Source organism: Rhodotorula graminis, assembly GCF_001329695.1.
Source record: "Rhodotorula graminis WP1 unplaced genomic scaffold RHOBAscaffold_8, whole genome shotgun sequence".
Lineage (NCBI taxonomy): Eukaryota > Fungi > Basidiomycota > Microbotryomycetes > Sporidiobolales > Sporidiobolaceae > Rhodotorula > Rhodotorula graminis.
This window is the reverse complement of record NW_017264935.1, coordinates 689,873-705,785: the sequence shown is the minus strand read 5'-3', so window position 1 is coordinate 705,785 and position 15,913 is coordinate 689,873. Positions and strand designations below refer to the sequence as shown.

The 15,913-nt window shown below is 68.8% G+C and overlaps 4 protein-coding genes across 4 annotated transcripts; 3 read left to right on the top strand and 1 right to left on the bottom strand.

The window, feature by feature from the left end:
• Positions 1–1,342: 1,342 nt before the first annotated feature.
• Positions 1,343–3,895, top strand: RHOBADRAFT_54217 (uncharacterized protein; the record flags this gene model as incomplete). The annotated part of the gene is made up of 6 exons (XM_018417205.1): positions 1,343–1,405; positions 1,657–1,672; positions 1,782–2,466; positions 2,547–2,706; positions 2,790–3,181; positions 3,250–3,895. 6 exons carry the CDS (start codon positions 1,343–1,345, stop codon positions 3,860–3,862), a joined length of 1,929 nt encoding a protein of 642 aa, XP_018270429.1. The 3' UTR covers positions 3,863–3,895.
• Positions 3,896–4,297: 402 nt separating this feature from the next.
• On the top strand, positions 4,298–6,661 carry RHOBADRAFT_54216 (uncharacterized protein; the record flags this gene model as incomplete). Its single annotated transcript, XM_018417204.1, has 10 exons — positions 4,298–4,564; positions 4,623–4,685; positions 4,747–4,831; positions 4,924–5,170; positions 5,246–5,285; positions 5,352–5,414; positions 5,493–5,696; positions 5,848–6,207; positions 6,333–6,383; positions 6,456–6,661. 10 exons carry the CDS (start codon positions 4,298–4,300, stop codon positions 6,567–6,569), a joined length of 1,494 nt encoding a protein of 497 aa, XP_018270428.1. The 3' UTR covers positions 6,570–6,661.
• A 302-nt stretch (positions 6,662–6,963) lies between these two features.
• On the top strand, positions 6,964–7,657 carry RHOBADRAFT_44869 (uncharacterized protein; the record flags this gene model as incomplete). Its single annotated transcript, XM_018414495.1, has 3 exons — positions 6,964–7,266; positions 7,329–7,406; positions 7,523–7,657. The coding sequence occupies 3 exons, from the start codon at positions 6,964–6,966 to the stop codon at positions 7,655–7,657; spliced, it is 516 nt and encodes a 171-aa protein (XP_018270427.1).
• A 205-nt stretch (positions 7,658–7,862) lies between these two features.
• Positions 7,863–10,368, bottom strand: RHOBADRAFT_48609 (uncharacterized protein; the record flags this gene model as incomplete). The annotated part of the gene is made up of 4 exons (XM_018415161.1): positions 7,863–8,054; positions 8,123–8,483; positions 8,592–9,503; positions 10,084–10,368. The coding sequence occupies 4 exons, from the start codon at positions 10,366–10,368 to the stop codon at positions 8,041–8,043; spliced, it is 1,572 nt and encodes a 523-aa protein (XP_018270426.1). The 3' UTR covers positions 7,863–8,040.
• Between the last annotated feature and the right edge of the window lie 5,545 nt (positions 10,369–15,913).

Genomic DNA, 15,913 nt, shown 5'->3' with positions numbered 1-15,913 from the left:
CTCGCTCTCGCCTCGTCCTCGCCTCGCTCTTCGCCTCGCTCTCGCCTCGTCCTCGCCTCGCTCGCGCAATCAAGAATGATGATGAACAAGTTGCAGACACGGGTGTACAGCAACGCGAGAAACAGATGTGCGCGAGCGCGAGACTCGAGAGAGAGCCTGGCGACGCGAGAGAGAGAGTGCGAGGCGCGAGCGCACCTTTGCGTCCGAGACGACCGAGTTGGCTGCAAGCGGAACGAGGTACAGGGATGGGCGGGAGGAGGTCAAGGAGAGTGTGTCAGTCCCGGTCGCAGAAGGTGACGAGGGGCTCATTGTCCGCCGAGGCGCCGTCACACGCCTCGAGAGAGACAAGGACGGGGAGGAAGGGAGACGCACCGAGAGGCAGGCGACGCTGCGTCATGGAAGGTGCGACCAACGTAGAGTCAGTGACGTTCTGCTAGAGGAGAGCGGACGAGAGCGACGCACCTGAGGACACGACGCCGTCCAGTCGAGGAGGACGAGCGGGCGTAGAGGCTGTGGACGAGGGTGTCAGTCTGCGGCTCGCTGAAAGCTAGGCGCAGCTGTCGCTCGGCAGGAGGGAGGAGAGATTGGACGTACCTCTGAGACCGTCGAAGGTGTGCAGCTGCGAGACGAGGAGGACGCGCGAGTGAGCCGCTTGGCTCACGGACGACGACGACGACCGGCGACGACGAGAGAGAGAGAGAAGGGACGCACCTTGAGCAGTTGTACCGCGCACCCTCGTCCCCGTTGATGTACATGAAGGGCTGCGAGCGAAAGGGCAGAAGGGGAGAGGGAGAGAGGGAGCAGGGCGAGACGAGCGCGCACGCCCCAAGTCCCCTCACCCAGGAGAACCGCGCCCACCGCGCCTCGCCAGCTCACGCTGCCACACAGGGCCACTGTCCATCCGTCCATGAGCACGCTGCCGAGCTCCCGCTGTCCCTCGAGCTGTTGTTCGTCTGGAACGGCCCTCGGCGTCCTCATCGCCCTCGCCCGCTTTCCTCGCCGCCCCGGCCCCACCTCGCCTCGAGAGCCTGCGAGAGCTGCACCCATGTCCACCACCGTTCTCGGACGACTGGATGGAGAGGAAGAGGCGGCGCACCTGAGAGAATGAGTGTTGAGCGAGTGAGAGGAAGGAGGTCCAGAGGCGGCGGCGCCCAAGTGGGCGAGGCAAGTCGAGACGGGCGAGGGCGACCAGCTTTGGGGCTGAGGTGCAGGCGAGGTGCAGGCGAGGTGCGAGTGAGGCCTAGGGCGAGGCGAGAGCGAGGCGAGGGCGAGGCGGCGTCGAGGTTCCCCACACAGAGCCTCACCACACGCTCGCCGGCGGGCGAGAGCACGCCCAGCCACTATGTCTACCTCTGCAGCCAAGCGCAAGGTTCCGCCGAGTCGGCAAGAGCACGCCTGCACCGTCGTGCGTCCTCGCTCCCCCTCATCTCGGTCCTCATCTCCTTTCCTCTTCTGCGACTCGCCTGGAGCAAGGCGCGCAGTCAGGCGCGGCTCATCAAGATGGATAGGTGTCTGTGACATGCGGGCGCGGTGGTGCGCTCCCAGGAGCCGTCGCGGTCGAGGGCCAGTCGGCAGGCGGGATCTCGGCGCGTGGGGGCGGACCACTCTCGCAATCCCGCGCACCGTCGCTGACGAGGTTCTCGCAGTGTGGTGCAGTCTATTCGCGCTCCGAGTACGTCCGTCGACACTTCCGCAGCCAACGTGAGCAGGCCACGGATCTCTCCCCTCGCCTCCTCAGAACGGCGATGCGCCAGGCTGACCCTCGCCGCCGCGTACTGTAGATGCCGACAGCCTGCATCCGCACTCGACGTCGACTTCGACCATCAACCATCCCGCCGACGACCTGCTCCGCCTTCCCGACCCTGTGCCCCTCAACCTGGCCTCAACCCCGGGCCAGAGCCGGCCGACTCGACGCGACAGTACGGCATCGAGCCCGCCCAGCCCGCCCATCTCGCGACCCACAAGCACTCTCGACCTCTTCGCCATGTTCGCCCCAAGCCCTACCACCTCCTACACCCTGCCTCGGCCACCGCCGACCATCCCGCCGTCCGACCTTGACCACCCCGACCCGTCCGAGCCCGCCGTCGCCGTCCTCTCTCCTGCAGCCGGCCCTCCTCCTTCGGCACATCCCTGCGACGAGCACATCACGAGGCCGCTCCTCGACTTTCGAGATCGACGCGTCCAGGGCTCCTCGCCCACAGCTGGCAGCTCCCGCGTGGACGAGGACCGACGGCGAGACCTGCCGCAGGTCGGCCCGGTCCGAGCGCATGACGTGCTCGCGCTCGCGTCGTTGCGGCCACGCAATTTCGCCGTCGAGGTCCTGTCGGGCGCAGAGGAGGACTGGCTCGAGGTCGACGAGGTCGACTCGGCGGCAGACGGTGAGCAGCGCGACTTTGAGCGCATGATTGCGCTCGTGGCGGGCTCGGCAAAGAGGAGGGAGCCGTCCATGTACCCGGGCCAGGACCAGTGCGTCCTCAGAGCTTCCCCGGGCAGGGACCGCGCGACCGATCGGCGCCGCCTTACTGACTCTCCTGCCTGCGCCGCAGTCTCTTCGCCCTCGAGCGCAACACGTCGTCAAGGTTCTTCCTGCCGGCGCAAAAGATGTGCATAGCTTATCTGTACCCGTGGGAGGTGCCGCCGTTGCCCAAGCTCTCGCGCTTCGCCGCCCAGACGTACGACTCGCTCCTGCCGGTCCTCCCTCTCCTCGTGCGTCGCCCTCTCTCTCTCTCTCTCTCTCTCTCTCAGAGACCCCCATGCCTCGTCGTACCCTGACGTCCTTCTTTCTGCAGCATCGTCCAAGCCTCGACCTCAAGGCGATCGCTCCGCCTCTCGCGTTTGCGCTCTCGGTCGTCGGCGCCGGCCTGTTCGAGTCGTCCAAGCCGTTCCACAACGAGATGTCGCACATCAAGCGCGAGTTCGCCGCCGCCGAGTTGACGCACGTCGTCCTGCACGAGGACGAGCGCCTCGCCGCCGCCCAGACCCTCCTCCTGTACCAGCTCGTCGGGTGCTTCTCGGACAGCCAGGCCGAGCGCGAGTACTCGAGGCGGCACCACGGCCTCCTCATCCAGACGTTCCTCGACATGCTCCCGCCCGATCACGCCGTTCCGCTCGACCTCAACCTACCGCCGGACGACCTCGAGCGAGTCTGGCGAGCCTGGATCGCCCACGAGACGCACGTCAGGTGCGCACCGCCTTTCTCTCTGCCTCTCCCTTTCTCTTTCGAGACCCTGACGTTCTGTTGCCCCGCAGAATCGCCTACCTCTGCTACCTGCTCGACCTGGAGGTCGGGCGTGCCGCCGGCGACGAGCACCGCCTCCTCCCGCACTCGCACTCGGCCATCTCGGCCCTCCCCCTCCCGTCAAGTGACAGCCTGTGGAACGCCGAGTCGGCCTCGACGTGGAGCGCCGCCTTTACGCGGCTGCGGCGGTACGACAACGGCCGCGGCGAGTCGTCGTCCGCCTCGTCGGCGACGTTCAAGAGCGTGCTGGACGCGCTCCTGTGCTCGTCGCCGCCTCCGCAAGGCTCCTCGGGCGCTCGAGCGCTCGCCTCGTTGACGCAGGTGGCGCCACTCGCCATCACGGTCCTGTACCAGACGCTCGAGGGTCTTCGGCGCCAGATCACGACCTCGCAGCGCCTCCTCGTCAACCTCGCCGCCGCTCCGCCGACGAGCATCGCCCCCGGCGAGCTCCTTCCCGGCTCAAGCGCGCTCGCCGGCGGCCATGGTGGCATCCTCGAGGCGGCGACGGCGAGCGCAAAGGAGAGCCAGGTCCGGATCGCGTTCGGGCTCAGGGTGCTCAAGATGCTCGGCGGAGCGGCGGCGTCGCAGGAATGGTTCTCGGGCATCCACGCCATGTTCCGTTGACCCTGTCTCTGTAATGGACGGTGCTCGACGCTTGGCAGGGTCCATGGCTGCGAGAGCGAGAGCGAGAGAAGCAGGAATCGTCGCGCTTGAGGCTGCGTGCACGGACCCTGCCGTGGCAGCTGTCGACGGCGCCAGCTGCTCGGCGCACAACCAGAGAAAGCGCCGATAGCCTGCGGGCGCTTCGCGAAGCGCGTGCGGCTGCTCGAGGCAGAGAGCGGAGCTTGAGGCAGATGTGCGGCGCAATGCTGATAGCCTCTCTCGCGTCTGCTCCTCGCCATGAGCCTGCGCGCGCTTGCCCCTGCTCTTCACCGACACCGTCGCCTGCACGCCTCGCCCTAGCCACGTTCGCCCGCCCTCACCCGGCGCCTCGCGCTCCTCCTCGTCCAACTCGTCGCCCTCGTCCCACCTCGTTCCACGCCTCGCCCCCTGTCCGCCATGGCCACCTTCCCGACCAGCAAGGAGGGCTTCATCTACTCGCCCGATGCAGGGCTTCATCCGGGCCTCGCCACCGAGGGAGCCATTCGCCCGCTCACCTCGTTCGCCTCCGCCTCGTCGGCAAGGCCGTTCGACACGATCGTGATCGGCGCTGGCTACGCCGGCCTCACCGCCGCACGCGATCTCACGCTCGCCGGGCAAAAGGTCCTGCTCCTCGACGCGCGCGACCGTATCGGCGGCCGCACCTGGACCTCGCAGGTCGACGGGGTGCGTCCCGCGCCCCTCTCTTCCTTCGAGGCCATCCTGACTCGTCTCCCTCGCACAGGAGAAGTACGAGATGGGCGGCACGTGGATCCACTGGCAGATGGGCTTCGTCTGGAGGGAGATTGTGCGTCCCCACCTTCTCCTCGCTCGTCCTCCCGCCCTCGCTGATCCCGCCTTTTGAGCAGACCCGGTACGGCCTCGAGCGTCGCCTCAAGGTCACACCCAACGCCGAGTTCGCCGACTACGCGTTCAACAAGACGACGTTTAACGGTGCGCCGCACCCTTCCTCTCTCTCTCTCTCTCTCCTCGCCCTCGTCGACGCCGTCAACGATGGCTCGCTGACGCCGTCCATGTTTCCGCAGGCAAAGTTCTGCAAGAGCCCTTTGTGCCAAACTTCCAGATGTGCGAGGACGCGTTCAAGCGCTTCGTCGACGTCGACGGTCAAGGAGGCGCGACCGTCATCGCCGTCCCGACGCAGGTCGTCGCGGGTCAATTCGTCGACGACAGACTCGTCGACAAGTACGACCGCATGAGCATCGCCGACCGCATCGCCGAGGTGCGCGCCAAGAACATCTGCTCTGAGCGCGAGCTCGCTTTCCTCGTTCCGTGGTGCGTCTCCTTCTCTTTGCCTCCTCGTCTCGTCTCGCATTCCCGGTCGTCCTGACGATCCCCTCCTCCGCACAGGTTCGTCCTGAGCTGGGGCGCCCGTCCCGAGAACGCGTCGGTCGGTCCATCCCTCTCGTCGCGAGCCGTCGAGCTAGCCAGCTGATGCTCCGCGTCCGCCTCGCAGATGCTCGAGCTCATCAAGTGGGCACGTCACGGCGAGAACTCGTTCGCGCTCCTCGCCGACAACGTACTAAGCTCTCATGTTTCACGTACTAAGCTCTCATGTTTGAACAATAAAATTAATATAAATCAGCAACTTAAATAGCAGTTTGCCGACGGCCAGTCGCACTTCGCCAAGTGCTTCTTCGACGAGGCGCTCGAGACGGGCAACCTCGCCTACTCGCTCGAGACGGTCGTCCGCAAGGTCGTCGACCGCCACGGCTCGGTCGAGGTCGTCACGGACAAGGGCTCGTTCAAGGCGAACAAGGTCGTCAGCACGCTGCCGAGCAACGTCGCCGCCAAGGTCGAGGTGCGTCCAAATCTCTCTCTCTCTCTGAGCCTCAGAGCGTGCCGCTGAACTGACTCGCCTGTCCCCCTGTCCCCCTCGTCCTCGGCCTCGCCGCTCCCCGTCCGCTCCGACGCACGCCCAGTTTGACCCGCCACTTTCACCGCTGCGCCAGGAGGCCTTCTCGAAGCAGCACGTCGGCCAAGGGCACAAGATCCACTCGCGCGTTGCCGCGCCGCAGCTGCGCTCGGGCGTCTGGAACGCCTGGAACGAGGACCCGTCCGACCCGGTCGAGCTCGCCGCCGCGTTTGGCGACCAGACGCTCAAGGACGGCACGGTCGCCGTCGTCGCGTTCGGCGGCGGCAACTCGGTCGGGAACCAGCCGAGTTCGGACCCGACCAAGATCAAGCGCTGGCTCGCGACGGTCGACCCCGAGCTGAGCGAGCACTACCTGAGCTCGGTCTGGCACGAGTGGGTCGCCGACCCGTACGCGCAGGGTCACTGGTGCATGTACGGCCCGCGCTACTACACCTCGGTGCGTCGTCGTCTCTCTCTCTCCTGTCCCCTCCTTTCCTCCTCTTCTCCCGACCAACCTCTGCCTCTCCCCTCCGAGAGCTCCCTCGCGCATCGTCGCTCACACACTCTCTCGCCATCGCGCAGTACTTCAAGGAGCTGCAGAAGCCGCACGGCAACGTCGAGTGGGCCTCGGCGGTGCGTCTGGCTCTCTCTTGCCCTCAACCTCCTCCCCCCTCGGCGCGCTCTGACGTTGCCGACTTGCCGCAGGACTGGGCAGATGGGTGGAAGAGTTTCATCGACGGCGCGATCGAGCAGGGCAGCAAGGCGGCGTACCGCATCACGCGCGAGTGGCGGAGGCCGCCTCAGCAGGCGCGGTTGTAGACGGTCGCCAGCTCTCGTCCGTCCTCAAGGACAACGTTCGTCATTCGCTTCTCTCTCTCTCTCTCGCTTGCATTGGCATACGTTCGCTGTGAGGTGCGCGCTTGAGAGAGAGAATCCGCCGTCGAGATCGCGAGAGAGAGAGTCGGCGCTCGAGCCGCTCCCTTCCCTGCTTGCGCTTCTCGCCGCTCTCGCTCTCGGCCTCGCTCGCTCGCCTGCACGTGTGATCGACGCTACGGACATTGCGAGCTCGCCGTCTGTGCCCCTGTCCGCGGCCTGATCGTCTCGCCGCCGTCCGCGCGTCCGCCGAGGTGCGTGCGCGCTCGCCCCGGCCACCGCTTCCGCCGCTCCTCGCCTCCCTGCTCTCTTCCACTCTCTCGCGCTCTCGCACGTCGCCATGCTTCACGTGCTCAACACGTCCCTGCGTCGCGTGCGCAGCTTCCGCTCGACCTCGCCTTCTCGTACGACCTCGCCGCCGCCCGCCGACTCGCGCCGGCCCTACACCAAGCTGCGCCGCCGACTCGAGGCGACGCTCGCCGTCGACGCGCCCGAGTGGAGCGTCCTGACGGCGGCGTGGCTGGACGCGCTCGGCAGGGAGGAGGTCGGCGAGGTGCTGAGCTGGGCAAAGAGGGTCAAGGCGGTGCGGGAGAACACGGCGGAGCAGCATCCACACGTGCCGCACTTCCTCGAGCACGCTCTCGTGCGTCGTCGGCGTCTGTCGAGATCGTTGCAGCCGGGACTGACCCTCGCCGACGTCCGCAGGCGAGAGCGACGGCCCGAAGCGCAAGCTCGAGCCACGATCACGCAGCGCACGACGCCGACGCCGACGACGTCGACATCGTCAGGGCGATGCTGTCAATCAACGAGAAGGCAGCAGCCGAGGCGCGTCTCCTCGAATCGAGTCGAGCCAGAGCAGGAGCCGAGCCTTTCCCTGAGGCTGTTTCGCGTCCCCGCAGCGCGCAGCCGAGTTCGCCGTCGACCACCTGCCGAACCGGCACCGTCAGCCGCACGTGCAGCGAGCGATCGGGCACCGTGCGGCGCGCATCTACGGCACGACGAAGGAGCGGTGGGAGGCCGGTCGAGGTCGGTGAGGAGGGGCCCGAGCGGAGCGAGCACGAGCACGAGTGGACGAGCAGGCCCGGGTCCCTCGGTCTGTCTAGTGTACAGCAGTGACACGTCTGGATCGAGCGTTGATCGACCCGCGAGCGAGAGCAAGAGAGAGCCGAGAGCGTTGTGCAGCCTGAAACAGCGAACGCGAGCGACGGAGCCGGACCTTGGACGAGGGAGCCGGGCGCCGAGGGTGCGAGACGGATTACCAAGGGGGGCACTACTACAGCGATGACGAAAGGGAGAGGATGCTGGCACTGCCGGGGCGAGGGAAAAGAGGAGGAGAGAAGGGGTCGGCGGGGGGCGAAAGGGCGACCTTTTCAGGCGAGGGGTGGCGAGAGAGGGTGTGTGCGGGAGGGCGAGACGCTCAGGAACGGTAGTCTGTGCGTGCGGGAGGCGAGGTCAGGCGCACCGTCGAGTGAGAGAGAGGGCGAGGAAGAGGGACGGACCGGCGTTGATCGAGATGTACTCGTGCGACAGGTCGCAGGTCCAGTAGGTGGCCGTCTCGTCGCCGAGGCCAAGCTCGATGACGATCTCGATGTCCTCAGCGGCGAGGAGCTCGCTCGCGCGGTGCTCGTCGACCTGCTCGGGCTCGCCGTTGACGAGGAGCCGGAGCGGGGCCGAGCCGTCCTGGGCGAGGAACGACACCGAGACCTTGGTCGGGTCGATGTCGAACGGCGGCTGCGAGTAGCCGACGGCGCACAGGATGCGGCCCCAATTGGCGTCCTCGCCGTGGAGGGCGCACTTGACGAGCGACGAGGTCGAGACGACCGAGGCGACCTTGTGCGCGCCCTCGTACGTCGGCGCACCCTGCAGGACGAGCTTCGAGTCAGCTCAGGCGATCTCGGGCCACAGAATGGAGCGATAGGAGCGCAAGGGAGGGAAAGAGAGAGAGAGAGGGAGAGGGTCGGGGCGCACCTGCACCGTCACCTTGACAAACTTCTCGGCGCCCTCGCCGTCGCGCACGACGAGCTGGGCGAGCTCGGCCGCGAACGACGTCAACTCGTCGCGGAACTTGACGTAGTCGTCGGGCGTCTTGTGCTCCGAGATCTCGCTCGTGCCGCTCGCGCCGTTTGCGAGCGCGACGACCGTGTCGTTGGTGCTCATGTCGCCGTCGACCGAGATCGAGTTGAACGAGCGGTCGACGGCGTACGTGAGGGCGCTCTGGAGCGACGCGGGCTCGACGGCGGCGTCGGTCGCGATGACGCCGAGCATGGTGGCGTGCGGCGGGCCGGCGGGGCGAGGTGCGGCGGCGGCGGCGGCGGCGGGCGGGCCCATGTTGGGGTGGATCATGCCGGCGCCCTTGTCGATGCCGACCATGCGGACCTCCTTGCCGGCGAGCTGGAACGTGCGCGTGCGCAGCTTGGGGAACGTGTCGGTCGTCATAAACGCGCGCGCGCAGTCGCTCCACGCGTTAAAGTTGCTCGCGAGCGTCGCCGTGCTCGCCTCGATGCCCTGGAGGATCTTGTTGATGGGCAACAGCTGGCCGATGACGCCCGTGCTCATGACGAGCGTGCCCGTGCCGCTGCTCGACGACGAGGCCGACAGGAACGAGTCGAGCTGGTCCGACATGGCGCGCGCGTCGGCGAGCCCCTGGGTGCCCGTCACGGCGTTGGCGCACCCGCTGTTGACGACGAGCCCGCGCGCGACGCCTTTGCCCCGCGCGAGGACGTCCTGTGAGACGACGACGGGCGCGGCGACGAACGCGTTGCGGGTAAAGGTGCCGGCCGCAGAGCACGGGCGGTCCGAGATGATGACGGCGAGGTCGAGCTTTGCGCGGTCCTTCTTGACGCCGCAGTGGAGGCCCGTCGCGAGGAAGCCGTGCGGGAACTTTGTCGGGGTCGACGAGGGGTCGAGGGTGAACCGGCTCGCCTTGGTCTGGGCGAGCGGGCCCGAGGGCGTGGGCGGGGTCGAGCCTGGCGGGGACGGTGCCGAGGACGAGCTCGCCGGGCCAGAAGGTGCGCTGGTTGCGGCTGGCGGCGGGGTCGGAGGTGCGGCGGCGGCGGCGGCGGCGGGGCTCGAGGAGGACGAGAAGAGGCGGGCTGCGGTCGGGGCGAGGGCTGCCCTGAGGGGCGTGGCGGCCTTTACGAGTCCTGCCATGCTAAGGCGGCGCCGTGGGAGCTGCGCAGGCTGAGTGGTGTCGAGGCGAGCCAGACGTCGAGACGTCCGTCCTCATCTCGATCCGACCTTCGCCCTCGGCCACCGACACCGACACGCTCCGGTTGCCCCGTGCTGGCCAGCGATATGTCACGATAGCCACTGCGCACCACCTCAGTTGGCCGGCGTCGCGCCTTCCTTCGCGCCTTGACTCGCCCCACTTGCCATCTCTCGCCCCTCGCCCTCGCCCGACTCTCGCCCCCGAACCCGCGCAAGGACGGCCAACCCGCCACCGAGGTGCTCGCCGACCGACCGTGCCCAACGAGGGACGCTCTGCTTGCTGTCGCGCCTGTCGCGTCCTGCAGCCCTCGGTACTGCTCTCGCGGGCCCAGGCGCAGCTACAGCCGCCCCGCTTCCCGCTCGAGCGCTGCGCAAATGCCCTCGCCTTCAATCGAGCGAGCGCGAACAGCGGTGGGCCCGGCGCGCGGCGCATCTCTGCGCTGGCGGCGCTTCGCTCTCGTGCGCCCTCGAGCCTGCTGGGCGGCTCGGGCCAAGCGAGGTATGTGCTGCCAGGCGCTTGCTTCGTCGCTGCTTGCATGTTCTCGTCTCGATGCCGGCGCTGGACCTCGGAGGCGAGGCGGGCACGAGCTGCAAGCCGAGTCGTTTAGCACGGCGACGGCGTGCTCCAGCGCGAGCCCGTCCCTTTCAGTCTCGCCTGCCACGATGTCAAGACGAAACGAGAGCAGGCCCAGGTTTCGAGAAAGAGAGAGAAAGCACGCAGAAGCCGGCGTGCGCAGTCGGCGCCGCTGCCCGCGACTTCGAGGAGAGGGGAGCTCCGTCTCGCACAAGCACCTCGCGCGAGTTCGCCTGCTCCTGAGACGAGGCCCGTCGACAGCGCACACCACCCACCTTCGCCGCACGCGCTGTGCGACCGACTGCTCGACCTCGCCCTCGCCTCTCCCCACCTCGAGCTCGCCGACGCAACCCCTCTCGCCTCACCGACGAGCGCCGCAGCCGCCGCAGCCGCCCAAGCAGAGCTCTCCAAGCACGCAGCGCCCTCAGTCGACCGGCCACCGCCAACGCCCGTGCCCCGCCGAGACCTCGCCCTCATCGCGTGAGCCAACTCCCTCTGGCTCGTCCGTCTACGCAGCGCGAACTGACGCGAGCACCTCTTCAGCATCTAGCAGCACAGTCAACGAGCTCGCGCCGACTCTACGTCGTTACAAGTGTGTCCACATCCCCTTCCTCCCCCTCGTCAAAGTGACGTCCACTGATGAGGGCTTTGCCGATCCAGTAACTGACGCTGCCGCACCTGCAGCTCGCTCGCAGCCCGCGAGAGCAAGACGCTAGCCCAACGGCCTCGACCCGGCACCCACCTCGTCGTCCTCGTCCCTCGCCCGACCCTCCGCCCATGGCGGCCGCCGTGCGCGAGTTCGAGACCATCCTCTCGCACCTCGAGACGGACAAGGTCAAGGAGCGCGCGGCGGCCGTGTCGCACCTGCACGACTTTGTCGCCTCGAAGCGCAACGTGGCGGCCGTGACGCACAGCGGCCACCACTCGTGGCTCCACACGCTCCAGCTCCTGTTCTCGATCGTCCTCAAGGAGCGCAACGCGTACGTCGCCAAGCCGATCCCCGCCGTCGAAAAGCGCCTCGACGACGCGGCCCAGCTCGTGCGTGTCGTCGTCGAACGAGTGCACCGCGTCGTGTCGCGCAAGACGGCAAAGGCCATCGTCGCGCACCTGACGCAGACGAGCGCCGTGCAGGGCAAGCTGCAGCCGTACGCGCTCACGTACATGAAGGCGCTCCGCACCGTCCTCGCGTACCCGCCCCACGTCGAGCACCTTGACGAGCGCCAGTGGACCGACATCGTCACCCTGTGCTTCTCGGCCGTCCTCGGCGACAAGATCAAGATCGGCCAGGACTTTGTCGACGACACGGCGATGGACATTGACGACGACGACGACAACAACGACGAGGGCGCAGTTCGCGGCGGCGGCGGCGGCGCTCTTCGTGCCGGGCTCGACGAGGAGGCGGCGCACCCGTCCAAGACGCGCCGCACGGCCAACCCGACCGAGATCGAGCTCGTCGGCGTCATCGAGGTCGTATTCCGGTCCAAGTCGTCGCCGTTCCTCGTGTACGCCCAGGCCATCTTCCGCAAGTTCCTGCGCCTCCTGCGCCTGTTCCCGGCCGAGACGACGGCCCACCTCTCGGCCCTCGTCGCCCTCAACCGCGTCTTTGCCGAGGTCGACCTCAACGACCAGCGCTCGATGCGCCGCATCGGCCCGCACCTGTGGCGCCACGTCGTCGCCCTGTGGCCGACCAAGAGCGCCTTGCTCAAGGAGCAGGTCGTCATGGCCCTTCGGTACCTGTTCCCGTTCGTCGTCCCGCCGCCCTTGCGTAGCTCGACCGACGGCGGCGCGAGCGCCAACGGCGCGGGCCTCAACGGCGACCTCGCCGCCGTCGCGCGCGCAAAGGAGCTCTACGAGGCCGTCCTCGCCGAGCCGTCGATCCGCTGGCGCGACGCCTACGCCCTCGACCTCGACGCGCTGCGCCTCGGTCTCGACTCGGTGTCCGGGCGCAAGGGCGACCCACGCGGCGGCGGCGGCGGCGCGAGGGCGTACGGCGCGCAGACGTTCCGGCTCGGGACCGGGTTCGACGACAAGCACGCCGTCGCGTGGAGCGTCGTCGAGCTCGGCGCCGATGCGCTCGCGCGCATCTACGAGGTCGAGGACGCGGTCGGGGCGCAGGACGCGGTCGAGGAGATGATGTCGCCGACCAAGAGGGGCAAAAGGAGGAAGGTGCGTCTCGCTCGTTCACTTTCGTTCGTTCCTTCGCACGTACTGACACCTCGCGCATCACCTCTACAGGTCGAGGACCCGCTCTCGGTCCTGCTCGACTCGCTGTCCGACTCGACCGTGTCCGCCTCGGCCGTCATCCTCCGCCTCCAGGTCATCCTGTTCCTCGTCGACCGACACTGGGCGGCGCTCGACCCCGAGGCGTGCCAGCGCATCTACGCCGCCCTCATGCACCTCCTCCCGCACTCGGACCCCAACGTCGAGCGCTGGGCGTTCGTCGCCGTCGCCGCCGTCGCGCACGCCGGCCTGCCCCTCGAGCACGCCTCTGGGTCGACGCCGGCGCGCCGCAAGCGGGACAAGACGTCGTCGTCGTCGTCGTCGCCGTGGGACCCGCTGTGGCTCCTCGTGCAGCGCAAGCTGTCGACGCCCGAGGTGTGCCGCTCGGCCGCGCACGTCGGCAACGTCCTCCTCGCGCACGGCCGCGTCGGCCCGGCCGCGCTCGCCGACTCGATCGAGGCGTTTGCGCGAGACGTCGACGTCCAGGGCGGCGCCAGCTTCCCGTCCGACGCCGTGTGCCTGTTCTACGAGTGGACGCTCGCCATCGCCGCGAGCGACGCACGCCTCGTCCGCCTGCACCTCGCCGACAAGGTCCTCGCGTGGCTTACCAACTCGTGGTCGGCCCTCGACGGCGTCGCGCGCAGCCACTCGTTCGGCCACAGCCGTCCGCACGCCGACCCGCTCTCGGTCGCCGGCCTCGTGTCGCTCGTCGCGCGCCTGTCGGGCATCTCGTCGGTCCCGGCCGTCGCACACGACGAGTCGGTCGTGCCCGACTGCGCCGTCGCGAGCATGGCGCTCGAGCTCGGCGAGACGGCCCGCATCCGCGACTACCTCGAGGCGCGCGTGCCGGCGTACGACCGCGCCAGCGGGTCCGAGCGCGGCGCCGCAGCGACGCCGCCGCCGTCGTGGAGGTCGCCGAGCAGCTACGACGCGAGCGGCGGCGCGCCGGCCGACCTCGAGCAGGCGACGCCGAGAAAGGTCAGCGGGTGGCTCGTCCGCACGCTCAAGGGCCTGCTCGACGGCGTCGGCGACTCGTCCTCGTCGTGGACGACGATGCCCGTCGCCCAGGTGCGCCGCTGTCTCGACCTGGCGGTCCTCGCCTTTGTCGTCGAGGGCGTCTACACGATGCACCGCGTCCCGTCGACCAGGTCCGCGCTCGGCCCCGCTCGCGACCTCCTCACCAACCTCGCCCCGACCCTGACGCTCAACAAGTGGCAGCCGGCCGAGCGTGCCCTCCTCGTCGGCGCCCTCAGCCCCATCCTTGTCACCTTCCCGCGCCGCCCTGCCGTCGAGTACCCGGTCCTCCTCGATCCCGGCATCGCCTCGGGCGTCCCTCGCCACCTCGTCCCCGTCCGCGAGCGCGACTCGACCGCGCTCGACCTCGACTCGCCCGAGATGGAGCTCCTGCGCTCGATCTGGAAGAACGACGACGCCCGTCGAGCGCTCGACGAGGTCCTCGCCGCCCTGCGCTTCCTCCTCTGCGCCGACGCCGGCGGCTCGCCGCCGGCGTCGGTCGAGACGCCGGCCGCCACGTTCGCGCTCACGCAGGCGCCGGCGGCGACGCAGGCGAGCCAGCGCATCCGCGAGCTCGAGCAGACGCAGCGCGCCGACGACTTTGGCGAGTCGCGCAGCAGCGGCGGCGGCGGCGGCGGCGGGAGCAGCGGGCGGGCGACGCAGGCGAGCGGGGCGGGCGCCACGGTCGGTGGGAGCGGGACGGCGGGCGAGGGACGTGCGGGCGCGGCGACCATCGCCATGTGCATCAAGGGCTTCATCTCCGCCGAGATGGCCGCGTCGGGCACGTCGCGTCCCGTCCGCCTGCAGGAGGTCGTCGACGCCCTCATCGCCGCCGACGGCGAGGAGTCGATCGTCATCGCCGAGGAGGCGTTCGCCGCCGCGCACGCCGGGCTCGCCACGTTCGGGCTCGCGCAGGCCGAGGCCGTCCTGCAGCACCTCGGCGAGACGCTCCTGCCCGACTACCGCTACGCCCGCGACGAGCGCTTCGCGCGCATCGTCCTGCGCTTCCTCGAGTGCACGGCGCAGCACTGGGTCGTCGCCGACGACGAGCTCAAGGAGGACTTTGCGCGCGACGCGAGGACGCTGTGCTCGTGGTTCGTCAACGGGCTGCGCAAGAAGGTCTTTGCGGCGTGGCGCGTCCGGCTTCAGGTGCGCTCCCTCGTCCCCTCTTTCCCTCTCTCTCTCTCTCTCTCTTGTGGCCTCGTCTCGAGCCTGACGTCGAGCCCGCAACCCAGTTCACGGCCTTCCTCGACACGTACCTCGAGCTCGACCGGTCGATGCAGTACTGGGACCTCGAGGGCCGAGCGCCTCGGTCCGAGGACGGGCGCGTCATCGCGCCGACGGCCATCATCCCGTTCATGCTCGACGACGGCGACTTTCGCGTGCGGTTCCGCGCGACGACGTCGACGGCCAACCTGTTCAACCTGTCGGCCGAGCTCGGCATGAACGAGGACATCCTGTTCCAGGACGTGCGCGACAACATGTCGAGCAACATCTCGGAGAGCGAGCGCATGCTCACCCAGATCCTGTGCAACGCCAACCTCGTCATCGTGGCCGCCAACCGCCGTCGCGCGCCGTACCAGCTCCTCATCCGCACGTGCGCCCTCAGCCCCGACCTCGCGCCCATCGTCATCGCCACGCTCGAGGGCGTCGCGACCCGGCTCGGGTTCGAGTCGCTCGCCGACCTGTACCTCGTCTACGCGCGCTACCTCGTCTGGAGCGAGGTGCGGCAGGCGCAGAACCAGCCCGGGACCGACGTCGTCCACAACCTGCCGTACCGCGCATGCGGGTTCCCGACGCTCCGAGAAGCGCGCAAGGCCGACTTTGTCTCGACGGCGAGCTGGCTCCTCCAGTTTGACGACGGCCCCGTGTTTGCGACCCTGTGCGACGTCCTCAAGCGCACGGTCCCGCAGGGTCGCCTCGACTGCTTCGGCGAGACGGCGGCGCTCAAGATCATCCGGTACCACGTCGAGAACGAGGTGGCGGGCCTCCCGATGCCGCCCAACGAGCTCGAGCGGCAGGTCGCCGAGCTCGCGACGGGCGCCGGCGCCGGCGACGCGCACGAGCAGGACCAGCTCGTCACGACGAGCGTCGACGACATCCTCGCCGAGATCCTCGCCGTCACGTTCAGCGCCCGGTGGAGTGCCGAGGGCGCCCCGCCTGCGCTCCAGCACGACAAGCACGCCGCCGAGGCGTTCCAGAGCATCCTCGCCCTGTCGGCCGACCTCTGTCTTTCGGTCCGAGCCGCCGCCGCCGCACTGGGGCCCGGAGCAGA